This window comes from Podarcis liolepis (assembly GCF_965112155.1).
Source record: "Podarcis liolepis genome assembly, chromosome: 2".
Lineage (NCBI taxonomy): Eukaryota > Metazoa > Chordata > Lepidosauria > Squamata > Lacertidae > Podarcis > Podarcis liolepis.
The window spans coordinates 53411124-53438641 of record NC_139555.1 but is presented as its reverse complement, the minus strand read 5'-3'; the positions used below and the strand labels follow the sequence as shown (position 1 = coordinate 53438641).

The 27518-nt window shown below is 40.8% G+C and overlaps 1 protein-coding gene across 3 annotated transcripts in view; it reads left to right on the top strand.

Annotated features, from left to right (window-relative positions):
• STK32A (serine/threonine kinase 32A) overlaps positions 1-27518 on the top strand; it is a 74526-nt gene that overhangs the window by 16031 nt on the left and 30977 nt on the right. For all 3 annotated transcript variants that reach the window (XM_083487830.1, XM_083487831.1, XM_083487832.1), the window contains exons 3-5: positions 10684-10739; positions 11675-11826; positions 19007-19180. In XM_083487830.1, coding sequence (XP_083343956.1) covers positions 10684-10739; positions 11675-11826; positions 19007-19180 — 382 coding nt within the window. The remainder of the gene's footprint in view (positions 1-10683; positions 10740-11674; positions 11827-19006; positions 19181-27518) is intronic.

The following is a 27518-nucleotide window of genomic DNA, read 5'->3' as shown; positions in this document are numbered from 1 at the left end:
CTTGGTATATGGCACAAGCCCTCTTGCTTCTGTCCCAAGGTGATTCTGCCACTTGTCCTTGCAGTAGCTGTCCATCTGTAGTTTAGGCAGTGAAGTTTAGGAATTAATTCACTTAGGGTAAGTAATGTTGCTAGCGCTCTGTGATTCTGTGTACTTTGGGCTTGTGGGTGAAAGGTGTACTGACAAACAGCATCTAATCTAATATAACAACTGATTTATACTCATTTCCAGTTAGGAAAACAGGAGCACAGAAGTGGCGTGTTGATTGGCGCATTTGCTGCCAGCATTTCTTGCTGCAACACTGATTTTCCAAGTCCTGTTTTTCCTTTGGCTGTTAGCTTAGCCTTAAAGCAACAAGGAACACATCAGGTTCGGGTAGCTAAATAATAACAACGTCCTAGTAAAAGATGCTTCTGTTGAATTTGCCAGCACCTTTTCTTCTTTCCGCATATTGGCATGGCAAGTCATTATCAGTAAACATTTATCACTTATGTCACTGCTGGTGTTCAGGTTACAGTATCAAGGGATTCATTATTCATGTCGTTTGGACCAGTGCATTGAAGATGTGCCTCTTTAGGGGATGGGAGCTAACAAAAGAATACATTTCGGGCAGAGCCTCAAATTTAATTAACTCACTTTCTCCTCTCTGAACTCTCCTCTCCTCGCCCATCTCTAGAAAAACAACGATGATTAGATGAATTTTAGCAAGCGACTCTTCAAGACGGACGCTTTCACTATATTAGGAGATGGTCCCTGAGTCATGGGCATAGCCAGGATTTATTTAAGAGAGGCAGGCTTTATATGGGGAGAGGGGAGGCAGAACCGAGTTATCTGTGACACAATTAATCAGCTAGTTAAGTATTTGTATGGAGTGTTGGGATAGGAAAGGGAAGATCTGGGCTCAAATCCCTGTTCATCTATGACGCATGGCCCTGCTATTGTTATTAGAGTTGAAGAAGGGTAGTATGCAATTGGTTTTAAAAAGAGAATAAAAGAATGATGCATTATAATAGCACCATTTCCTTCAACTTGCTTGGGGCAGGCTACGCGTGGTTCCTCTGTTTCATTGTCACAAAAACAGAGGGAAATTACTTGCCCAAGGCCACTCAAGAGGACAGATTTGTAGTGGTTAAATAATCTGACCTCTGCTGAACATTTAAAGCCAGAGCCCTGCTGTTTTAACCAGTGGCTATTCTTACAATGGCCAGCCGGATGCCTATGCGAAACCCCAAAGCAAGACCTGAGCAAAAGAGCATTCTCCCCTCTTGTGGCATTCAGAGGCATATTGCCTTCAACAGTGGTGGCAGAACATAGCCATTGATACTGGTACCCATTGATAGCCTTATCCTTCATGAATTTGTGTAATCCTCATTTAAGGTCATCCAAGGTGGTGGCTATCACTAACCTGTGAGGAAATGAAATTCATAGTTGTGTGAAGAAGTACTTTCTTTCGCTTGTCCTGATGCATCCAACATTCAGTGAACTTCCATGAAGTTCATTGAATGGCTTTGGGCAAGCCACTTGCTGCAGGTTGTTAGGAAGATAAAACGGGATGATACCATGTATCATAATCCCATACAATAAATTTGCTTGCCAATTTGGGGGTGGGGGCACTGCAAGCAAATGCAATTACTTAAAGGTTTCCTAGATTGTTATTCAGAAGTGTTCAAGAGGAGTGCTCAACATTATCTAAGCGTATATAATGTGTCAATAAGATATTGTAAGCAAGTTGTTGGTGATAGGTTTTTGTTTGTGTGTGTGTGTTTTTTAAAAAAATTACTGCATTTTTCCTGGAAAGGATAAATACTGATTAAATGGGGTGGGGGAATACGGGCTGACATTTTGATGCTATAAATGTTGTGTGGATGCTGCAAAAAACTGCATGCATGAGGAGCAGCCACCCTAAGATAAACATATTTCTGGAAGTGTCCAGTGAGAAATAAAGTGGAGAAAAAATGAACAATTGCATCTCAACTCTAGACGTACTGCTATCCAAACTGTTAAAATCATCATCATCATCACCATCATTTTCATCCCAAATGTTGATCTGTAGATTTTTCCACACAGATCCAAGCTACTTAAACTGGCAAAAGATTTGTAGAATGGGGTCATATTGCAAGAGCAAAAGACTTATATCCTCTTAGATTTTGTAAGAAAAGACACAATCACTTCATCAAGAGCCCTTGCAAAGTGCATTAATGTTCAAGTCCCATTGGAAATGATGATGCTACATGGTAAAGGTACAGCAAACTAATTTATACAGGGCTGAAAATGGCAAAGGGGACTTGCCCCATAGTTGTGAATTTAGCTGTGATACACACACACACTGTTTCTGGCCTGCATAATTAAGGAAATGCAATTTATACGGAAATATCTGATTCTAATTACTTGCCAAAAGTAATTTATCTCACTATTGACAGGTTAAGCTCTTCAATATTTGGGTTTTTTGCCATTAATTGAACTCTTCAAATACATTTCCACAATAATTATAGCAGAGGCAATTACCTGATTTCCAGAGGCAATTAAAGGACACCTCCAGGAAGTTGGTGTGTTCCCCATCTTGTCAGGCACCTGCCTGACATTTGCTTCTAAAGCCAAGGTTATGTTTGTCTCTGGAAGGTCTGTTCTGTGGTTGTCAGCTCTAGAAGCAAGCAAGTGCTGTTGTAGATTGCAATGGACACATAGTGAATACATGTGGGTCCACAGTGGTGTAGGGTGTCCAGGCAGAGATTCTGCAGCAGCAAGGAAAGGACTAGGCGATGGAACCAACAACTGAGGCAGTAGTATGGATGGAGGTGCCACCAAGCCTCAGAGTCTAGAAGTTGCTTTAATGTTGTGGAGGGTCTTAAAGCAAGGATTCTCCGGCCAGTATGTTTCACCATGCAGATGCTATAGGGGTGATATGGCGGCAGGGTTCAAGAGAAAGACCAGTAGGGTTCACTCAAGCATGCAACATACTGTTTTTAATTAGTTATTTAAACACAATAAAAACATATTCATCCCATTTTTTGGCCCCACTAAGGGCTCCACATATATAATTGCATCAGCAATCCTTACAACAGCCATGTAAGGCAGGCCAGGGTTATTATTCCTGCATTGCAGATGTGGGCTAATGCCTTGCTGACAGTCATCAAGAGAATTTTGGGGGTGCTGAAATTTGAACTGCAGGCTTCCCAGCTCATTCTTTTTGCAACTTCCCAGTGCCAGCTCTGCAAATAAGCAGAGAAAATTGCTGATGTGTCCTCTGTCTCCCTGACTGTTCCCAGAATGTGTCTTCATTGGACCAGCTTTATATTACGCCAGTCACTCTTCCTAATCACTATGACCTATCCATCTATATCCCTGCCCTTTGTGATTATAGTCATTGCTGGATATCAATATGCCTTTGTTTCTTTTCTCAGTCTGCTTCCTTGACCAACTTTAAAATACACTGTGAGCCTATGAGGTCTTTCCCTTTTAATTTGCTTATCCCAATATCAATCTAGCCACAGAAACCTATTATTTGCAGCTTAAGGAGTCAGTGATCCCATTTGTGGTCATTCTTGACTTCCAGTGGTGAGATCAAGATAAAGACCTGGAAAAACAGGGGTTCATTTTCTATGGGACTAGGCCAGCATTTGGGATTATTCTTTGCTATTAGATTTTCCAAAGTCTTTAGAAGCAGCTTTGTTGGTGTGGGTGTGTGGGTGTATCTGTGACCAGACTTCCAAAATAACTTGGCTAGTGATTCATAAGGGCTTAGTAACCAGCAGTTAATGTGTAATAGCTACATTGTTAATAGTTCAATCCTATGTGTTTTTACTTGGAAGTAAGTGCAAGTGTGAGACTTACTCCACAAGGAAATGTTTATAGGGTTACCACCTAAGGCCATTTTCACTCAAGAGGCTTGTGCATGTTGCTCTGTGAAACTGAAATTGTCCTGCATGCTCAGTCACATCACAAATGCCTTTGTTCTGAACATGCAATGAGCCTACTGCTCTGAAATATATTACTAATGTCTGACGCTATGTATACTTGCTACAAGATGTCTGACGCTATGTATACTTGCTACAAGATTGGTGTAGATTCTGATAGACAAGTAGCTGTGATCACTAAGTTATTCTAGCCTGTAGAAAATGACTGAGGGACAAATTCATGTGATACAGAACATCTGTACTTTTGCTGCTGAAGTTGCGGGTGGCAATCAGGATTCTGCTGGTATGTCAGGCTTCTCCACTGCCTAACAGTAGATAAACTAGTTGAGTTGGTACTGGAGGTTACAGGAGGTTACTTGAACTGGGGAAGAATTGGTGTGTGTGTGGAATCCTATGCAAGATGCTCTAGAAAGTGATGTAATTTAGCATATTTATTTTACCTGTACTTACTAAACAAAGGTAAAAACTTTGCAACTGTTAGCTTGCCTTTTTTTTTGCAATTGGGAGTCATCCATTCATTGCTACTATTGAACTTGTGAAATGTGGAATTTTCCATAGAAAAATTAAGCACTGGAAAAGTTTTCAGAAGATTTTCCGTTTTGGGAAATGCTCTACCCCACATCTCTGGGCCCAGCACAGGAATTAGATTTCACATTTTACACTGTTCTAGGTGTTCCAGTTATTGGGTTAATTGCTTAATTGCTTTCCTTGAAACAGATACCTCAAGGGGCTTTACTTGTCCACAAGTAGAAAAACAATGATGGCATTATTTTTCCTTGATATTTACTCAAAGAAGACACAGCTGCTGATTTACAGAAAGGTTAAAAACATAAATGATGTGTCATACCATACTAGCTTGCAAAGTGGCCTCAGTATCCATAGTTGTTGGCACCAGGCATAATAGTCTATAAGTCTGAAATCACAATATAGTGTAAATACTATCTTCACCTACAGAGTGTCACAAAGTCCTGTCTTGATAGTTTTCAACAGGCTAAAACTGATAACAGATAAGAAACAGAAGAAAATGTCTCTTTATAACTTTTTAGTTTTGTCTGTTGAAACTAGGCTGCAAGTTTACATGCCACTTGTTCTGCCCAGGAATGCATATACTACATCTTAGATAATGCTACCACCAACTCCTATTGCACAATTTAATCTGCTTGTCCTTCACATGCCCTTGAAACTGAGACTTAGTTCCCAGCAGGTTATACCAGTAATCCTCAACCTTGTCCGACCCAGAACCCAAACATGCATTTGTGGGACCAGTATCTTAAAATAATTCTTACCTAGGGCTTGCCAATCAGAAGGTTGGTGGTTCGAATCCCTGCAATGGGGTGAGCTCCTATTGCTCGGTCCCTGCTCCTGCCAACCTAGCAGTTCGAAAGCACACCAGTGCAAGTAGATAAATAGGCAGATAAATACCTTCCGGTGGGAAGGTAAACGGCGTTTCCGTGCACTGTTCTGGTTTGCCAGAAGCAGCTTAGACATGTTGACCACATGACCTGGAAGCTGTCCGCGGACAAGTGCTGGCTCCCTTGGCCTACAGAGAGAGATGAGCGCCGCAACCCCAGAGTTGTCTGCGACTGGACTTAATGGTCAGGGGTCCCTTTACCCTTTACCTTTAATGCGGCTGTTGCAACCCACTTGAATTAGGCCACGACTCAGTAGTGAGTTGCAGCCCACCAGCTGAACACCAGTGGGCTGTACCACTTCAGATATCAGGTGGGAAGTTCCTCCATGAGAAAAAGGCATTCATCCACATAGAAATCTAAACAGAACCCTTCTCCTTTGTATGCATAGTTTAATATGTGGAAGGGATTTTTTTTTTTTTTTGTCCAGGAACCATTTATTCGTATGGGCCTTCATCTGCAGTTGTAGAGATCAGATACACTTAGCGAAACTGAACCACTTCACTAGGAGACAAGTCCCAAGTTATTGGCTTTTCTGTCATCCGCTCTTGTCTAACCATCTAAGCTGTGCTGTCAAGCAACAGAAATCGAGAGAGAATGTAAGTATTCTCAGAGGATTTAGAACAAGGATGGAGAACTGGTGACCCTCCAGACGCTGTTGAACTCCAGCTCTCTTGAACTCCAAAAATAATGGGAACAAGGGTCTGACAACAACTGGAGCCCACACCTGTTTTAGGATATTGATTCATCAAGACATTTGAAACAGGGAGGGACCAGGTATGAGTTTTCTGTCTTCAGTTTAGAGCAGGCATGGCCAAACTTGGCCCTCCAGATGTTTTGGGACTACAACTCCCATCATCCCTAGCTAACAGGACCCAGTGGTCAGGGATGGTGGGAATTGTAGTCCCAAAACATCTGGAGGGCCAAGTTTAGCATAGGTTTAGAGCATAGGAGAGAACTTCTGTTCATTTCCTTATTGCTTTGGAATAGAGGAACTTAAGAACAGTTGAGAGGTGATGCCCTTAGAGGCAGTCTCCAAATTCTCTTTCCATAACTATGGGAATAACAAATAATCCAGTACATTTATATACTGAACATAGTAAATTAGGAAATTTGGGTAACCCTGATTCATATAATAGGGAGGAGAACTATTTTGTGTGTATCAGTTGTTTGATTGTAAGAACCCCTAGCTCTGGCCATTCCTATCTTCTAACAAAGCTTGTTCAAAGCCATCCAAATTTCCTCTTATTGGCCATGTATGGGATTATGGGGCAGTATTTTTTAAGTGGCTAGCTATAATGTTTTAATACTGTATTGAGGGATATGTGTGGATTATTAGCAATTTAAACATACATAATTACTTCTTGATGGATATTAGCATGTTGGGAGCTATTTTTAAGACTTACTTTTATCAGCAAATGAGGAGCTTTGGTCGTGCTGTTCCACATGAAAAATGTTTTGCTGCTCATTTGCCGGATCGGGAGAAAGTCCTGCATGCTAGTATCACAAAACATACCCTGCAAGCCTTTGATTTGTATTGACTAGAATGTTACTTCACTTGTCTTCCCGGGCAATTCAGAAAATGTCTGTTTTCCATAACTGTTGTTCATGATGATTTTGTCATTATAAGATGAATTAAGCGTATGGAGATACTTAATTAAATCAATTTCCTCCCAATGTTCAGTAGTGATCAGAGGGGCTGACATTATTAAATGTGTGCTGCAGTAGGCAATGGCTAATCCAAGCATAAGAGAGACAATTTAACCAGTTGTGTGTCGAGGTCCCCAGGGCCACCCCAATAACTCACACATCACACAGAATTTTTTGTTTAAGATTTTTGGCATAATTTTGGCCACAACTTTATTGAAATACAAATTTGTGAGTGGTTGTTTAGGCATTGGTTGCGACTATCTGCCCCCACCATGGGGGCCAGACTGACATTCGCACAATGTGAAAGTCAGAATAGGGGAATACACTTGGGGGTTACGCGGAGCAGGGAACCTGCCCTCACCCCAAATGCAACCAGGAGCTCATTGCTATGGCCCGAGTCCCTTGACAGAGTGGACAAGCAATAGTTAGTCCCCAATTCCTTTAACGGAATCCCTTGCAGCAGCAGCATTAGAGGGGCAGGCACTCAACCTACCAAGGGCAGGCACTCAACCACTGCCCCTCAACCAACCAAACCATAAGCCAATGCCTAACCGCCACCGAGCACTCAAGCTCGCCGCCAACCACTCACAACTGCAGCCCCACCTTCAAACCCACACAACAGAATTTAACCATGTGTCATTTCCCAACGGGGAAAGATGCACACCATTGTCCCTGAAAAGGACGGCCGCCTTGAAGGTGATATCTGGGTGCGCAATCACAGAACCACCATGAGCAATGACTGCTTTCATTGCCACCTTATTAACATGCTTTCTGGCTCCATCAGTGGCGGCTGGACAGCGACTGCCACGCCAGGTGCGTCTCTGCAGCAACTGGGACCAAAAAACTTTCACACCCAGCAAAAACTCTGCCAATTCAGCCAGGTCCTTTTGAACTGTAAAACGTAAAGAACAACAGTCCGTGGCAAGCAGATCATTTCCCCCTAACTGCAGCACGATAGCTGTAGGGGGCCCCTCCAACCTCACATGCTTCCGAACAAGGGGAAGCAATTTGGCCCACAGCATTCCACGCCTGGACAGCCAAGACACTTGCGCGTATTGAGGAAAGCCAAGACTGAGTCCAAGTCCAGACTCCCTTGCTCTGATACCGGCCCAGTAGACAATGCTGTGGCCCACAATGCGAACAGCAGCCACACCTAAGAGAAGACAAGCAAATCTAAGTATGGGTGATCAACGATGTCTATGCACATATCCACAAAATGCATTGGACTTCCAACGGCCCATGTTCTTAATTCTTTCTACAGACAGTCCCCAATGAGCTGCTGTAGTGGCAGCACCATTGCGGAAGAATGAGGGGCGTAACTTGCTGCTTTCAAACCACAAGCTGCAATCGCTTACCGCATCACCTTAGCAAATTGATGCCTAGCCAACGGGGCACCATCCTCATGAATAAGGAATGGACCCTCCCCCCATGATCCAAATACCTGGAGGTATCCTTAACTGGCGAAGGACCCTTATTTCCAGTGGCAGGCACCCTAAGAGTGACACCCCTGCCTAACTGGTCTGTCTTCGAATTCCGGATAAACAGGACCACCTCTGAAGGGGATAGAGTTACGTCCTGCAAAAGCAGTCCCCTTGACTCTCTGCTGCGGGTGAACTCCAATACCACCTCACCTACCCTCGGGGCGCCAAAAAAGGTTAAAGAAAAGGCGGCTGAAAAATGCCGTGCTTCATATTTGAACCAGCAAATGCTCCTCAACTTTGAGCGCATGCTGGTCAGCAAATCAAAAGTTATAGGCTTCCTTACCACAGGGGATAGAGTGCCCAGCCTACCACAGCCTTGCGCACCACAAATTTGGCACAAGGGTCTTTATTAAAAAAGGCTTTGCAGAAAAAGGAAATGGCCGCCTGTTGGATCTGGTCCTTGGTGTTAAGAAAGCCAGTATCACAGGGAATCTTGTTCAAAGGGTGCTATATTGTGGGAGGGAGGAATGGCTTCATTTTTTGAGACTCTGTTCAAGCAGCTTCTGGCTGACAGGCTGTATATTGGTGTCAGAACCTGTGACTTGAACATAATATCCACACATGTTCCTGATCCACCTGGTTCTTCCTCCTCCATGTCAAGATTCCTGGTTGCTATTCAAAATCACGACAGTGGGCTCCCTACAGGTCATAAGGAATCAGAATGGAGGCTTGACATTTCAGTTCTATTATAAGTAGGATGGCTGAGAGAGAGAGACAGAGAGAAAGACAGAGGGACACAGAGGTAATCGCATGTCATTTGGGTCTTTAGCCTAGCTCTCTCCCATGACTCCAAACTTGGTTCTCAAAAGCTATATACATTGGCAGGTTCCCTCACAAATACCCCCCCCCATTCAGTTCATAGATGGTTTAGAATACTTTGTACTGACTGACTAGCTAGAATAAGCTGTCTTGTTCACTGTATCCTCTGTTCCCTATCACACTTTACAGACATCTTTTCTGAACTGTATTGTCCCTTGTTGCAGGAGGGAGTTTCGGGCAAAAGCAGGTCATACACATGGTCTATTTCCTTCCGCTTCTTAATTGGTTGGAAATGTACAGATGGATGAGGCAAATGTTGTAATTTCAGGCTCTGTCACTTTGGCATTACCTGACAGTTCTGGGGTCACAATCATTAAAGCCGCCGCTGTTAGTAATCCACAGCCTTGAATTGGTGCTTCCAATCAGCCCCCTAATGAGGTTTAAGTGCTATTACGTTTGTGCCCGGTATGACAACTGGACTGCTCTCATTATTATCATTTTTTCACTAATAGTTCTGTGGCTTTAGGGCTGCCTGATACCCATCTGAGGACTTGAGCTAGTATGAGCAGAATTCAAAGATAGTGATTTAGGAATTGCAGCTGTACTGCCTTGCTAGAACCACTTATGAGATTTCAAGAACGGTGGGTTGGTATCCGATGGCTGCTTAAAATTATTTGGGATAGGGCAGAAAAAGCCGTGTAATGGCACAAGGACATAATGGTAAACCATGTTACAGTGGCACTGTGGGAGCACGGAACCAGAGCAGGAAACAAAAGTACAAAAGTTCAGATTTTGAAGCTATTACATTAGTTTGTTATATGTTGATTTAAAACAACAACTAAAGAACTAAAATTATAGGGTGAAGCACAATTTTGCATGTAAATGTAATCCTGGAATTATCTTGCTTGCACAGATGCTTACCTTGGGCTGCCTTGCCAGATTTATTCAGCCTTAAAAAAAATAAAAATCTAATTTTTAACCAAATGATCTACAGATTCTACTGGGGTTTGTTCCTGCAATTTATATTGCAGGAAATGTTTCCTCTACCATTTTATCTAAATAAAATTCATTTGTAACTTGAAAGTTTATAGTATCCCAATGCAGCAGAACTTAATCCAAAAAGATAACTGTTATTTGGTATTCTTACATGTGGGAAGAGGGGTATGGGAAAAGAGAGCTCAATATGTGGGGGGAAATGGCTCTTTACATTCTGTATACCCTTACCTTAAATAGTAATAAAACAGGATTCCATTTAAAAAGTGAGCACTTATTCTATTAGATAGAATCTTATCAGTTTTGAAAAATGTAGAACAACAATATTATTTCAAGCAATAGTGAAGTATATAATGTTTAGACCTGCTTACTAAGGAACAAATGGTTATCCCTGCTGTATTATAATTCTGAAATTGGTTATTTCAAATATTGAATAGCTGAGGCTTTTATTTTTAAAACCTTTATTCTTCTTTACAGTCACCTTCGACCATTTTGAAATTTTGAGAGCCATTGGAAAAGGCAGCTTTGGAAAGGTATGGTTTTTTTGCAAACAAAACTATCTCTCCATGTGGTGGGGACCGTAGCTATCCACAGATTCTTCTTAAAATAACAAGGTGGACAGCAAGTAAGCAGGTTTTAGATAATATTGCATTGTCAATGTCTACAAGCTGAGCCTTATCTTTCAGACCGTCAGGAAGAATTAGAGCCTTGTCCCTCATATGCTCAGAATCTTCAAATTATATTACAGGATATTAAACTGTTCTTATTGATAAAACCAGAGCTGCTGAATTTATATGTAAACATCCGGTAAAGGGAGACTTTCCACCAGAGCAACTCAGGACACCCTGGCATTGTGCCTCATTTCTCCCTTCTCTTGCACAGTCACAATGCCTTTTGAGGTGTGCGAGCCTAGTTCTTTGAGCCTGGTCCTGTACAGCCTCTACATTTTTTGCCAAAGGAGAACAGGAAGTGTGCTTAAGATGCCTTTTGTGTGGGATTTTAATGTGATTTTAAGGCTGCTGTGTTCTCGTTAGTTCTCATTTTTATGTCAAGATCTGTATCTGGAAGCTATCAGGGCCACTTTGCCCATCAAGAATAGGTATAATGTGACGAAGAAGGCTAAAGAACGGTGAGAGGTGGGTGAGGCCTATGAGAATGTGAGTTTGGGAAAACATAGTTCATCAGACCAATTAATAAACCAAGAATTGGACACAGTTTCACCTTAGTCCCACTCATTTACAGTGGTGACATGTCCAGTTAGTTGGTGACTCTTCTCAGCAATGTGCCTGTGTGTTTGTATATGGTGGGGAAGAGCAGGATCTAGAAAAATGAGGCGGCAATTTAGCAATGTACATTGTTAAGGTAGGATAAGGTATATTGCTAAGTTAGGGTAGGATACATGAATGTCCTCAGCACAACACAATGGTACAGTTTGCACCATGTTTCCGCCTTGGTTTGTCCTTGCTAGGTTTGCATAGTCCAGAAGAATGACACCAAGAAAATGTACGCCATGAAATATATGAACAAGCAAAAGTGTGTGGAACGGAATGAAGTGAGAAATGTCTTCAAGGAGCTACAGATCATGCAGGGATTGGAACACCCTTTCCTTGTGAATTTGTGGTAAGCTGAGCACCATATTTCCCATTATTTTCCTGGGAGGAGGTTGCCTTCACTTTTCTGGAAACCTGGTTCTGTTTGTTTCACTTTAACCTTATTTACCATTATTGGTTTCCACAATACAGTACTTGTTGCCTGGCTGACCCTTTTTTTCTTTTCTTTTCTACGTATAACCTAGTTTTCTTTGAGTGGCCTTTGAGAGAAACAACAGGTCCCTGGACTTCCTGTGGTTTAAACTCGTGTCTTAGGCAGGGCCTGGATAATAGAGCCCCCTGTTCAGCTCCTTTTATAACTGGCTTCGTTCTTCCTGGCTTGAGGCATCGAAGTGCCATGCTGTTTGCCCTTTATTTCTTTCACAGTAAAATAAATAAATGTAGTATTTTGACCCAACAGCAGGTGTGTTAGATCTAGGACCGTGACTGTTTTGAATAGGAAATATACTTTGGTAGTGCAAAGGAACGTCACTTTTGAAAACAACTACCCGTACCTGGAAAATTTGTGCCTTTGGGGAGAAGGCTTAGATAGAGCCCCCTGCCTATACTGCTGGTTTTCCATTGGTTTCTTGGAGAATATTCCAGTTTATAGTCTCCCATCTGCAGCCTGAAATTATAGTCTCAAGGAATTCCATGTGATTTATACAAGTCTGGAGAAGGGGTTGATGTGGCTAGGATCTCCTCACCTGCCCAAAACCTTTGTCATTATTTTCATGTGATAATTTTAGAGAATGTAAAAAGCTATCGTTCAGGCTAGTTGACAATAGATTCCTAATAAACCTTCTGCTTTGCTTTCTGCTGCCCATTTCCCCCATTTCTATGTGCTTTCTGTGCTATGTGATGCAGCTGATGAGAGCTGGAATCCGACAAAGATTAGGTTGTGCTGTGCATGAGGCCCAAAAGATGTGCCCATGGACACCAAAAGATTGGTGACTCCTCATTGCAAAGGCTTTGAATCCCGGTCTTGTGGGTCCTAGTCCAACATTCCAACCACTGCAGCACAAAGGCCCTCTAGTGAAGCAGAATTGGCCCACTACAGTACAACTTGGGTGAAGTGTTCCACTTTTATTGGCATGGCCCAGGGCATATTGCCAGAACTCAAATTCCACCTGTTCATTCCATTAGCACAGTCAGTTTCAAAAGGGAACAGGGCTCCTGCATCTTTAATAATTGCTGAAATTCTGTCTTCTGCATAACTCTGTAAAGGTTCAGGAACCCTGCCTTCTTTGGCATCTAGCCACACTGCCTGCTACTGGGGACATCGCTGCACCTTTCAGATACCAATTCCTGCCTTTATCTGTTTCCTCCCTGTCCCCACATGGTGCCACCTGAATAAGGTCAAGTCACCCTGCTGCAGGGCAGACTATGAAACCAGATCGATATCTGTAACAGTTCTTTCTCTGAGGACACTTGATGGGGGCACAGTTCATTTTCAGTAGCTTGCGTGCCATCAACAATGAAATCAGCACACTTATAAGGCATGTTGATCCTTCCTTTTTTCTTTGATTTAGTGTGTTTTCCCCCTTTCAGTGGCCCTGGAACAGGAAGGATGGAATAAGGTTCAGCTACCAATGGACACTAAACTCGGTTAAGAGCCACAGTAATATTTCAAGTAATGGGGAATTAGATTATTTTGCAATTTTTTATTTTGTTTTCAGGTGGTTTTACCGGTAGAGCATTGGTAAATAACCTCCAGCAAAATCACCCTGTTGCAGGGTAATGGTAATAAAACAGATCTCAGTGTCTTTTCACCAGAGGTACCAAAGTATTAGCCTACAAAGGAAGAAGTTTTTTTTTTTTAATTATACCCTGCTCTTCTGTTTTGACCAAATACATATAAAAGCCAGTAATAAAAATTATTAAAGAATTGTACAGTTGAAAGGGACCCCAAGGGTCATCTAGTCCAACCTGCTGCAATGCAGAAATCCCAGCCAAATAATCCCTCACAGGTTGTTAAAAACTTCCACCAGGGAAGACCAGCATAAGATATTTAAAAATCCACCATGACGTTCCTTCTGTAGACAGTGGGTCATTCACTCTAACCTACTCTTTGCTTGATTGACTTGATTTGCTTTCCTAAATGCCAGTCATTGCCTATGACTTCATTCATTGGCTAAAAATCAACAACACTGAAAGCAGGAGCAGGCTTGTTTCTCACAAAACAAATCAGAAAAATTGTGCCTCAACATTTTTTAAAAAAATGAAAGTTGGGAGTGAGGATTATGTCCCCCCCATTTGTTATTCACATTTTTAAGAAGTCACCATGCAGCAACTAATGTGAATGGTGTCTTGTCTAATTTAGCCCTTCCTTGCCACGGGGAACAAATAAACCAAAGCAAAACTGGAAATTAATATCAGGGAATTCCAAATAAATGTATACCACTACAAAGCAGAACTGTTTCCCAGTCTGGATCAAACAAGAGAGGCCCTATTAGGTGGGGATGGGGGCTATTTAAACTCCTCTGCTGCCTGTGTTCCTGCCGCACAAAAAACTCTGCCTCTCCTCATCAAATAGTAATTTGATATATGTTAGATTATTTTAGTGCTGCATCTAATTTTGTACTCTAATAATTGGTCTTTTCTACACATGAAAGGTTTTGCTTATCTTTGCTTACTTAACTATCTATCTGCTTGTTAGTTTCCTTAGCTTCTTTTTTACCAGCTTAACCCATCAAGGCAAGGAGAGAGTGAAAGTAATAGCTTATCACAGGAGAGTTGCTGTCTACAAGTGTTGCTTGAGTGTTTAGTGACGGATGCTTGAGAAGCAGACTGCATGATAAATGAAGGCATCTTATGGTGCTCCTTAAGCTAGGGAAATAAATAATTTCTCTGCCTCTCTGAGCCATTGGTCTAGACTATTAATAATATGCCTTTGGCAGTCAGTACCAAAAAGAAAAAAAATCTGGGAGATTAATTTTCCCTTACCAAATAGCCTCAAATGCAAGGAGGTTAATAGTGATTTTGAGTGCATCTGCATATATCACCCTAAGTTTTTAATTCCTTCTCAAACACAACAGTTCTTGGAGAAAAGCCCAGCTTGCAGCCTGTGCAGTCTCAAGTCTGTTGGCAGAGTTATTTAGGTTTATATAGGGATTTCCAGTAGCTTAGGGTCAGGGGAGACTCTCAGGCCAGAGGGTACATTGTTAAAACTTAGCTCAAGTTGATTCTTCCCTTGTTCTGACCGTAGAACGTAGTCTAACTGTGTATCCTCCAGCTGGGTCTATCTTACATGCCCTGAATATGGATCAATTTGTAGCAGATGTTGCTAGTACTCCTGTGGAATAAGAATGGGAAGACAGTGGTAAAAGCTTGGGAGATGTGCTGTCTTCACAGGAAGTATTGATGCAAATGAATGAATATCTCACTTCACATTTTCAGGAAATGGTGCAGTCCAATGGTGCAGGGTCCTGGTACATATTTCTTGTCTAATGAGCAAGCTTTTCACAAGGATGATGATTTTGGGGAAGGTGCTTTCAAACAAGCAGGGTACCCCACATCACTTCGGAGGTGTTAGAATCGTGTGAGAAATTTGTACTCTGTCAAAAATGTTCTGCTCAGGCTCCAGTTTCCTATATCATTCATTAGCTGGGATCCTTTTCTCTGTGTTCAGTGCTTCCCCAAGACAATGATGCCCTCTGGCTACAAGGGTAAACACTTGAAAAGTCTTGATATACCATTCAGGCACTGATTCCTTCCTTCCCAGACTCACACACACAGACAACGCCTGAAGCTGCTGCATGGTAGTGCCCACACTGTCTGCATTGGCAGACTGGCTGAAAAAGAATGATTCAGCAGCACATGTGCAGACAGCCTTTCCACGAGCACCAAGTTGCTCCAGCAGGGAAGAGAGGGAGAGATAGTTCTGTTGTGCAAGGAGAAAGTGATCTTCTTAGTCTTATGTTGAATACTACCCTACAACCCAACTTATGTTGACTACTACTCTGATGCCACCTCTGTATTGTTAATTTCCTTTAAGCAGCCTCCTTATACAGTCTGGGGTTTTGTTTTTTTATATTTATAAAAAGATAATATTCTGGATCAGTTTTGAAAGAGGAATACGTTAACTGGGAGATGTAAGCTGCCAAGGGTGTGGCTGCCCCTTTAACAAGCACCATCAAAAGTGATTGCATTGATGATTTGTTATAAGTCTACTTGCACTGAGACCTGCAGGAGCCCCGTTGTTATATTATTCCCTGTGTGTTCTACTCCTTGCAGGAGTGTGTTCAGAATAATAATTGTAGGTTTTCTCAGGATAGGTTTCCTAAGTGAAAACTTTGTATTAACAAATATAGATTTACTGAAACTAGTGGCTGAAGGTTAACCTCAACAGTCAGCAAATATTTTATCACAGGGGGTTTCTCTAACAAGCTACATCTTGCAAAAGAAAGGCAAAATTGAGTTTTTGTCTTTGAACCTAAGTTGTACTTGTAGATCCATGATTGTGGGCTTTAAGATTATTGGTGTAATTTCACTTGGGGAAACTTACATTTCATCTCTCAGCTATTTTAACTCCCGCCAAAGTCTGATTTTCAGCATCGTCCTGGACCAGTTTCCATGTTACATATGAGAGAATGTATGCCCTGCCTGATTGACTGAACTTCTTGAACTAAGGGCAATACCAGCTGGTAGTTTTCACCTAGCTTGGCACTGTATTGTATTGTATTGTATTGTATTGAATATTCATTCATTCATTCATTCATTCATTCAATAAATATATCTCTTTGGAGAAGAGCCACACTAAATGGTTTACAAAAGATTATGACAACAAGCAGCAATGATACAACAAGCAGCAATGATACAAAAAGTTGCAGTAAAATGGATACAATAAAAATAGAGTACAATATAACAGATAATTTTCTCTCTCCTCTTTTTCCTTCTCCTTCTTCCCAGATGGCAGATTCCTGGTCTTCTGGCTTGACATAATAATAATTGACACTGTATCTGGTGTTGCTGTCCTTACCATTGTTCTTTATATCCTATATTTAGGGATACAAATCATTTCAGGGTAACTTATACATACAACCACCAGGAATACACAAAGAAATGCAAAGAAGAGTCATTATTTCCCCCCCTCTTACCGTCATACTCACTATGGAAGGTCCTCCACATGCAGACTGTAGAGTTCTGTCAGCCCTGCAGATATGCACGACAGGAGCATGGACTGAAATTCCCCCATTTGGGCCAGCTTCTGGAGATGGGAACAGCTGAAGCAGTCCACCCAAGCCATATAAACCTGTCATTCCGTGAGAAATTCTGAAGGCTGGTTCTTTCTTTGTGTGATCCTGGTGGAATCAAAAGGACAACCTGGGGAGAAGCTATTCACTGTGATTATGCACTGGTGAACTGACTGTATTTCTGATGCCAATTTGCTGGTCCCCAGCTGCCTTTCAGTCCTGCATATAAGAAAAAGAATTGTTTTAGAGCTGTTTGCTCTCTTTCTTTCTTTCTCTCTTTCTGTTTTAAACACAGTCCACCTGCACCCCTAGCATGATGGAGAAATCTGTGTAGAACATTATGACCAAGTAACGGCTCAATAGATTGATTTATTTCATCCCTCTCTGTTGAGTAGGATTTTTAAGCCACTCTGGAAATCTCATTTGACTGAAACTTGGAGAGCTGTAAAACAGCAACACTCCTTGTATACAGATACGTGTTAATATAGCTGCTTGAATGATTGCCATAGATTTCACATTAATCAGTAGCTGTGTCCACACATTGCAGCTCAGCATACAGTAGCTGGTAGTAAGGAAATTTCTTTAGGATCTGTCCCCATATCTCAATGGTAAGGGGTGATGACAAAACATTTATGAAAAAAATCATAATAGCTATTTGCAAATTCATTCTCAAAATATAGAAGTGCCATTTCCTAAGCTTCTATGGGTTATTCTTGCTCAATCTAAAAGAAGCTGCCTCATACTAGATGGCTGCTGGTCCATCTAGTTCAGTCTTATGTACACTGACTGGCAACAGTTCTCCAGGATTTCAGAGGACTCTTTTCCCAGCCCTATCTGGATATTGAACCTGGGACCTTCTGTATGCACACTGTAACCCCTAGCACTCAGGTATGGGCCTGCCCCAAAAGAGCAGATATGGGAACAAGATCTTTAGGTGGGTCTGGCCACTCCTGCTTTTTGCGAAGGGGTTGTCTTAATGTTCCTGCATCTTCTAGACTGTCAAAGACATGCATGGTTGTCTTCTGTGCTGCTTGCTTATATTCATGCATCTTTCTTTGTCCATTGACTTAGAGATGATGTGATTTTACCTTGTATTTAATTATGCTGGCACCTCAGGGAATCTTTTGGCACAAAAGCAGCTAATTTTCCTCTCTGTATTCAAGAGCATTGACTGCTCCAAGTCTAAAACGTATTGATTTCTTGAGCCCACATTTAACTCGCTGTTATTTAAATGAAGTCAAGCAGAAAAGTCTTGGGAGGGAAATTTCGAAGGCAATATGAAAATGTTGGGGGTGGAGGCTTAATTTGTGGTGGGGCTCAGCCCTGCCATTTATTTGCAGTGCCAGGGCATAACTTTCAAATGCATCGACTAGGAATGGATGGAGGTCCCCTTGAGCAGGTGTCAAGTGCATTTCCTTTGTAACCCCAGGGAGCCTCCACACATTAGGGGTTAAGGGAGGGAGGAATTCAGAACTAGAGAGTGATATTTCTAGACAGCCTTGAACCCTTGTAACTAGAGGTTAGAGTTCTAGCTAGAAGGCAATGAATAAAGGGCTTGGGAGTGCCTTCTGTTTTTGTTTGCTACCAGTTGTGCGTCTCTCTGCTACTTTCCTTGTTTCCCACTTCTTGTCCAACACAGTTGCTGTTTTCATTTTCATACTTTTGTTTGTATTTCATGTGTCCTTGAATAAGCCTTATTGTTGGACTCCTCCCCCCCCCCACACACACACGAGAAAAGGGAGGGGGGTTCAATGTACAGAAGAATTATGGAAATGAAACTTTGGCCACATGTCCTATTAATAGTCCAACATATCCAGAATAGCTCAAACCTTAAGATATTTTGCTGTGCAAGCACGACACTGCTAACCCCAGTTCTTGACTTAGGGTTGTGTTTTGCTTTGCATTGACCAAGAGGAAGTCTGACTCCAGGCAGAGTCATAGATCTCATCATACATGCTTCTAATTCTACTGCACTAATCAAGCTGTGTGTCCTTTGTGTGTGGCATCTTGTTCCAGGTATTCATTCCAGGATGAGGAAGACATGTTTATGGTGGTTGATCTGCTTCTTGGAGGAGACTTGCGTTACCACCTGCAGCAAAATGTCCGCTTCCAAGAGAGCACTGTGAAGCTGTTCATCTGTGAACTAGCATTGGCACTGGACTATCTCCAGAGCAGGAACATCATCCACAGGTGAGCTACGCACTATAGAGATACATTGATACTGTTAGCAGTCATACCATCATGAGACACCATTAATCCTGCCAGGTATTTGTAGTCAGTGCTTTTTTCCTAGAAAAATAAGTGTTGGTACTCACCATGAGGTTGTTTCATAAATGCCACACTTTTTAACCCCAAAAGAGGTGGTGGTACTGCATATCTGTGAGTACCCACTGAAAAAAGCACTGTCTGTAGTGTCAATGAATGACAGCACTTTCTGTATGCTTACTTTTGTGGGTCGACAAACACTTGGAATATTGGGATGAAAGCACGTGTGGTTATTTCAGTTACCAATGAGTATTAGTATTATATCCCACCCTGAAATAATCAACAAAACAAATAATGTCTTTGTTCCTCCTGTAGAAGTAAAGGGATTCCTCAAGGTGTTTGGGGAATGCCCTAAATAAATAATTTAATTTAACATTTATGAATGCTTCAATAGCTGTTGGAAGGAATAATAACATAACTATCTAGCTTGCACTTGTTTTAGAAAAGTTCTACAAAAGGCTTCTGATGCACTGATTGAGATATATATAGATATACGTATAAAACATAATATATAATATATAATATATAATATATAATATATAATATAACATGTTATATGCAAAACATTCACACACATTTGTTTCAGTCTACTAACTAACTCAGCCATATAGCTGCTACAGTCAAACCTTGGTTCCTGAACACCTCTGTTATCTTACATTTCAGCTTCCCGGAAGTAAATGCTCCGATTTTCAAACATTTTTTGGAACCCGAACGTCCGATGCAACTTCCGCTTGAGTGCAAGAAGCTCTTGCAACCAATCAGAAGCTGCACATTGGTTGTCGAATGTTTCGGAAGTCGAACAGTCTTCCGGAACGGATTACGTTTGACTGTATTTGGTTCAGATGAATCATCCATATAGCAAACCCATAGAAGATTAGTTGGGATCGGACATTTGCCCACAGATTGTTTTAATCCATAACAATAGTTTCAAAAAATTAAATTTGATAGCATACTTTATTTTGAGTGTTGTGAATTTTGAATGAGCATTTCTTATGAGCTGGTGACAGCCATCACTATCTACTAACCAATCCATGCACTCATAAAGAACTTTGACTCCCCCCTGCCCATGAAAGAGGAAGCAGCCTTTTCATGCTGTGACCTGCATCTATCATCATTTCACTATGTAACTGAGGGGAGAAGTTTAACTATTCAAGAATGATATCCAAAACCTTTGCTGATTGGGCATAGCTAGTTGCATGGTTCTCTGGTTTGTGACCAGTATTGATAGTGCGTTCCTTTGAGAGTCATTAATATATACAAGGTTGCAGTGTGTTATCCCAAGGACAAGTTCAATAGAAACTCTTTAAAGGTTTGAAGTCCAGAGAGGGGGATGCATCTAACAGAATTCTGTCTTGAGTAAATACTATAGGATTCAGCTCGTAAGTGGATAATTGCATACCATCAAAACGTTATTGGTTTCCACTTCATCTGTTTTTATGCAGAGTGTATGCCATAATGTTGTAGAGCTTGGGAAATAAAAAAAATGCAGGGAGATTGCAGTTTAAGAAGTTAAACAAGTGATAAAGTTTGAAGAATAGAAATATTGGTGTACTAAGTACATGTATTATTAACTGTCTATGAAATTACTCAAGCAAAACTTCAGGCTCTAGAAACAAATGTAATGCATGCTGTAATCACATGTGCTATGAGAAAAATGGGTTGCAAACTTTTGACCCATAAAACTTTTTTTTAATTAAAAATACATAAATTGTATTTTAGAAATGTGAATTGGATGAATTGGATTATATTTATTTGTTTGTTTTTTAAAAGAGATCAGTAATACTAGGTGTCTCCTTATTAATAAATAACCTGGCTTACATTGAAATCTAAATTTTAATATAAATATGTTCAAGCCCACACTTCTAACATCTCTCTTTGAAGCAGAAGCTTCAAAGTCTACAGATCAAATGACTCTCAGCTACATCAGATTGGAGTAATTCCCAATTGATGCAAACTCACCTTTAAAAATGCAACCAGAGGTGTTATCTGTGTACTTAGGAGTAGATGATCATGCAAGATGAGGCTATCTTCCTGGATAGATGCAATCCCTTGGAATGGCATAGAAAGAGTTGTATGAATGATCCATTTGGTGAGAGTGTTTGGCCTTGCTTTCTCAAGTAGGCAGAGAATTTGAAAGCTTATATGCATTTGGTAAGAGACTTTCAGGTGTTTTTCAGGATATTTGCCATTTATAGTTTACTTTCTAATAATGTACACTTCAACTTCCTTTGTAATATGTTTAAACGTCTGCACTTGGACAAATTCAAATGCCTATTTCATGCTTGCGTAACCAAAGGAGACTTCAAGACAAAACAGTGTGGTAATGAAGGTATAAGGTTCACTTTTTCTGCTCTGCACCTGTTCACACAGCCGCCAAATAATGAATGAGGATGAATTACACTGGGAGACACAGAGGGAATAAGGCTGTTTTGTACTGGCTTTGAAAAAGCCTGGAAACTATATTGGGCAAACACCCAAGGATGGGTGGTGTTATATAAATCAATTAATAATAATGGACACCATGATGATGTATCTAGGAAGGCTCCTAATCCAGCTTGTTTTTACGTTACTCTTCTTAGCAGGAGGATTACTAGTAACATAATTTGCTGGTCTTAAAGCACACATTGATGAACAAGGCTTATGGGTGAGCCCCACATCCCTGACCATTCTGGATTTTTTAAAGAGATGAATTTCATACTCTCCTGAGGAGGCAGTTACCATGGATGTAACGTAGGCCTCACTTGATAAGCTGGCTGTTGGTGGTTAGGGTGACCAAATGTTGAAAAAGTTATCAGATAATAAAAGTAAGGAGATAAAAGTTGGTGCCAGTTGTATGTTACCTCTTTTTATAATGAGTTACTGAACCCTTTGAGCACAGGACTAATGCCACATAAGCCCAACGTCTATCAAGATAACGTTACTGGGAGTGAGATGTAAAGCTGTTGGTTACTTTGCTAGTATGTTACTCCTCTTACATGATTATCTTTGCAAAGGCAGTTGGGGCATCATCTTGAGATAACGGCAACAAAAGACTCAGGTGAAACCTTCTCTTTTAAAAGAAGGGGAGAGGGAAAGGAGGGGAGTAGTCAAAGGGTGTGTATCTACATGGAGTGTGGAACAGACTGGGCAGAGGGTCGACTCTGTAAGGAGAAGGGGAGAGCAAACACCTGCACTACCCACGGCTGATGATCTTCAGTGCCTTCCAGTTACCTCCTACCTTTTCGATGCATGCATATTTAGAAAATAGTTAAGGGGGGGGGGAGTTTCAGTTTCTTATTGCTGAATATTTGTTTCTTGGAAGAGAAGAGGAAGGCCTTGTTCTGGGGCATGGCGTTGTTTCCATTCATCCCATCTAAATTGGACTGAAATAGACTGAAATTAGTTTGCCTGAAGACCCCAGTTTCTCCTCACAAAAAGATACTTCCTCACACAGTGTATAGTTAAACTTTGGAATTCTCTCTGGCAAGAGGCAGTGATGGCCATCAACCTGAATGAGTTTAGAAGAGGATTTGACAAATTCATGGAAGATAATGGCTACTAGCCACAATGGTTATATTCTGTCTCCACTGTCAGAGGTGAGATGCCTCTGAATGCCAGTTGCTGGAAATCACGTTGGGGAGAGTGCTGTTGCACTCAGGTCTTGCTTTTGGACTTCCTGTAGGCATCTGTTTGGCCACTGTGGGAACAATAGAACAGGCCATTGGCCTGATCCAGCAAGGCTCTTGCGTTTTTGTGTGCATGTGAATTGCCTCTTGGCAGCTGAGAAAAGATCCTCTACATATGCAAATACACAATACATTTGTGGCATTTTTTGTTTTGTGGAGATAATAATTTTCTTTTATTGGCAGCTGATAACTTAAAATAGATGCTAGAGATATATATTTAACTTCTTTACTGTTTTATAAGCCATGTGCTTCATTGACTCAGCTGTATGAAAAAATAACCTGACATATTGCTCTGCCCAATCTTTCTGTGCCATTGTCCCTATATCCAGAATTTAGATGTCTTCAAATTGATGGTAATCATAACCTGACATCTCTATACAGAAACACTTTAAGTTAACAATAAGCAAAGCCCTATGTTTTTCCCAGACTCAGAGATTATTTGCAAATATGCTGCACAGTGGAGTATGTCATTTTTCTTGTTTCTGTAAATGCTAGTTAGGAACAGATCAGTTTAACAACTAAAGTATAGGTTGGAATGAAAGAACTTATGAACTAAAATACAGCTGCATTCTCATCGAATTAAATTACAAAAAAATGTATGTGGGATTTCTTTGTAAGAAGAACTTTTTGCCATAAATTGCAGCGATAGAGTCCTATTCATCCTAGATTAGATAAGGTTGATCTCTCCCCTTGGTATTTATTATTTATGCTCCATACTGTAGACACACAGGTGTGCTGCTTTCAGCAACACTTTGAGCTTTTACTTTTCATAAGATAAGAACAGGATAATGGTTTGTTTTTTTAAATAATAATAATAATATAATCAATCAAGTATCACAAAATAGCAAGCAAGTCAGCTTTCAGGTTCTCAAGAACTTCAGCCTGGATCAAGATAAAAAGGGGGTGGGGAAGCTGGAGAACAATGCTATCAGTGGCTACTAGTCATTGATGCCTAAGTACCTTTTAATAATTAAAAAAGAGAATAATATTGACAAAATTTTGAAAAGGGCATGGATAAGCTGTATTAGTCATGAAGGCTACATGCTGTCTACAGGATCAGAGACAGCATGCCTCTGAATGCCTTTCACTGGGAAACAATAGCAGCAGAGGGATATTGCCCTCATCCCCTGCTTATGGACTTCACATAAGAGGCATCTGACTGGCCAGTGCGGGATACACAATGCTGGACTATATAGGCCTTTGGTCTGATCCAGCAGGCCTCTTCTTGTACAGACCTGATACTGTTGCCGTGGTCTATACTTTATTTTACAAAAAGTGTTTATTAAGTGCTATGGAGACATTATGGTGCTGGGGGAGACTCTTGAGAGTCCCATGGACTGCCAGAAGATCAAACCTATCCATTCTTAAGGAAATCAGCCCTGAGTGCTCACTGGAAGGACAGATTGTGAAGCTGACGCTCCAGTACTTTGGCCACCTCATGAGAAGAGAAGACTCCCTGGAAAAGACCCTGATGTTGGGAAAGATTGAGGGCACAAGGAGAAGGGGACGACAGAGGACGAGATGGTTGTTCAGTGTTCTCGAAGCTACCAACATGAGTCTGACCAAACTGCGGGAGGCAGTGGAAGACAGGAGTGCCTGGCGTGCTCTGGTCCATGGGGTCACAAAGAGTCAGACACGACTAAACAACAACAACAACAATGGAGACATTATTAGGCTAGGTTAGTTACAACCACAAAATGATTGTAAGAACAATGAAAAATAGTTTTCATTTAAAAAACAATTCCACATATAATACCAATTACAAACAATCAAAAACACTTCTACAGATAAAAACGGTTAAAAATAGTTCAAATACAGATGCAAACTGGGATAGAAATTTTCATTTAAAAAAGATAGATATTCATGTGCACAGAATACCCATGAAGAGCATAGGTCAAATTGTGTTGACTTTCTTTTAAGAATGTCTCCCGCTCTCCTGCTCTGTGGCACCAGTGGACTTGTTCCCCTGTGGTGTGTGGGGCTACTTTCCCCCCTATACTTCATGCCTTTTTGACATGGACTAGCGCAGTTAGCATTTGTGCTCAGTACATATGTTTATTCAAAAGACACCTGCTCCATTGTAACTTGCATCCTATAGCGTGATATCTTAAGGCAGTTTTCTCTGCCTCTGGATGATGGCTGTTTGAATCTGTAAAGACGGATAGAATCATCTCCCCTGCATAGCTTGGAAAAGTGAGCAGCAGGATATAATTTCAAAGAGGTAGAAAAACATCAGTAGCTGGCCTCCTATGGTTGTTCTCCATTTTCATATTAACAGCTGAAATGCTTTGTACAATTGCCAGCGCATCTCCCAATAGGCCTTATTCCCAAGATGCAATTTGGGTGTAAGTTAAAAGTTTCCTGTATTAATTCCACAGTGCTATATCCCTACAGTATATTGTGTGACCCCTGGGTGAGTATATTGAACATTCTGATTTTTTCCTTCCTTTCTAAGTTGCTGTTTATCAACAGTCTTAAATTTATTAAGAGATGAGTGGTGTGAATTTTCCCAGATTCTTCCCCCCCCAAAGTAATTTATTTCATTTGAGACAGTTGCTGATGACGAATGGGTTGGGTAATAATTTATTTGTTCCCTTTGAATCCTGGTTTATGATTAAAAAAATAGGAACTTGTTTCAATTACTCCTCAGGATGTGGCTATTAGGATATTATAAACTCTTCTCCCCCACTCCCAAACAATTCTGTAAACAGTGTGTCAACGTTTTGGGAACATTTAGCGACTGAAGCAGTTACTTTGGCCAGAAACATGAATTCCTAGTGCACAGTGTAATCCCATTTGTTTCAATCAGCTGTCTTTTTGGAGTGGAAATTGTAGCCTTTAGATGTCTGGCTGAAATGCTGAAATGCAAGAGTTAACAGGACGTGGGAGACTACAAGCCTTCCCGAAACCTTGAGACAGTGTGGAAAACAGGTTATATACATAAGATAAATGTAACATGATGAAACAGTTTTGGCCACCTGGAAGGTTTTGCTAGTCTTATAATTAACGCTATTCCCATACGGGGTGACATTAAATTGATAAAGCAGCACCTTACCTGTAGAATGCAACATCTGTACTTAGAACCCTCAAGAGATGTGCAGACAACTGTTTACTTTGTAGGAACAAAGCTCTGTGGAGACAGCAGCAGTGAGTCAGACCCGTGTTTTTAATATATCAGCCATCAGGTGAAGTGGCAAGAAGATCACTAAACAACTTAGACCTGTCTAATAGAGTCTGACTTGCATGGCCACAACACTTGCCATCACATGAGTACAGAAAGCATCAAACCTCCCCTTTTGTCAGTGAAGATGTTTGCATGGTGTTTTCCGTGCTCTCTGTACTGCGTATTAGATTACAAGGCGCTTGACTAATTCCCATGGCAGGTGCTTGGGAAGCAATGTAATTAGCCCATTAAGATCAGGTAATTTCTTGTAAAGTCAATCAAGTGCATAGAGCAGGCATATCAGTTGCCACTTTGCCTCCAGTTCCCCCCTCCCTAGTTTTGGGATATTAGTGTCTCCCCCCCCCCCCATCATAGAGAAGCTAAATTTCAATGACTAGATACTGAAATTCATCAGAAATCCCATGTTTCCTTGGCTATGATTTTTTTGTTTGGAGTGCATTTCTTTGCCTTAAAAAAACCTAGATAAACAAAAAGCATATAACAACTGAAATATATTTCAGTGCAAGAGCTAAATTATATTTTTTAAAAATCATGCTATTTCTAGCTGCTGCTAGAAAAGAGGTTGCTAAACAACCCATTGGGGAAGTTCATCCTTTAAACGTTGTTAAGAATTGGATGGTTGGAACAGAGTACGCGGTAATAATGGAAGCAGGAGAAGGGAAGTAAACAAATGTACTATTTTATTGGTGGGTATTTTATTGTGTAAAATGTATAACTGAAAATCTCAATAAAATAATAATAATAATAATAATAATAATAGTAATGAATTAGAATGAAAGATTTAACTTTTTTTTTACATAAACTGTTGATATTCCGTAAAACACAATAAACTGAACTGAATAGATTAAGTTTCTTAGTTTATCTATGCATTCTGAAACAGAAAAGAATTTAAACTGTATTTGCTGGGTTGTTATTTTACTGTTAACACGTTAAAAATTGCACTTAACTCTACTGTGAAATTTTTGAAAGTTTCCCCAAGGTTACAAATGCGATTCTCTTAACTGTGCTTTGATTTTTACCTTTCGGGAACTCTGCAACGTTTATTTTGTTTTTCTTAAAACAATTTTTTTTTTTGCTGTGTACCACTGAGGAGATTGTGCTATACCCCAGAGATGGTTCTGTTTCAATCCTAAATTGATTTCTGGGGAAATTTGTTTGTATGTAAAGGCTTCGTACTCCTATGATAGCAATTATGATTGTGCTAAATTTCATTAACTTTTCAATTAGAAACAAAACTCCCACTCAGACTGTATGATTTATTATTTCTGTGGAGCATAAGATCATAAGCAGAGCCTGCTGGATCAGGCCAATAACCTGTCTAGGCCAGCAACCTGATTTCACAATGACCTACCAGATGCCTGTAGGAAACCCACCAGCAGGATTCAAGTACAGGACTACTCTCCCCTTCTGTGGT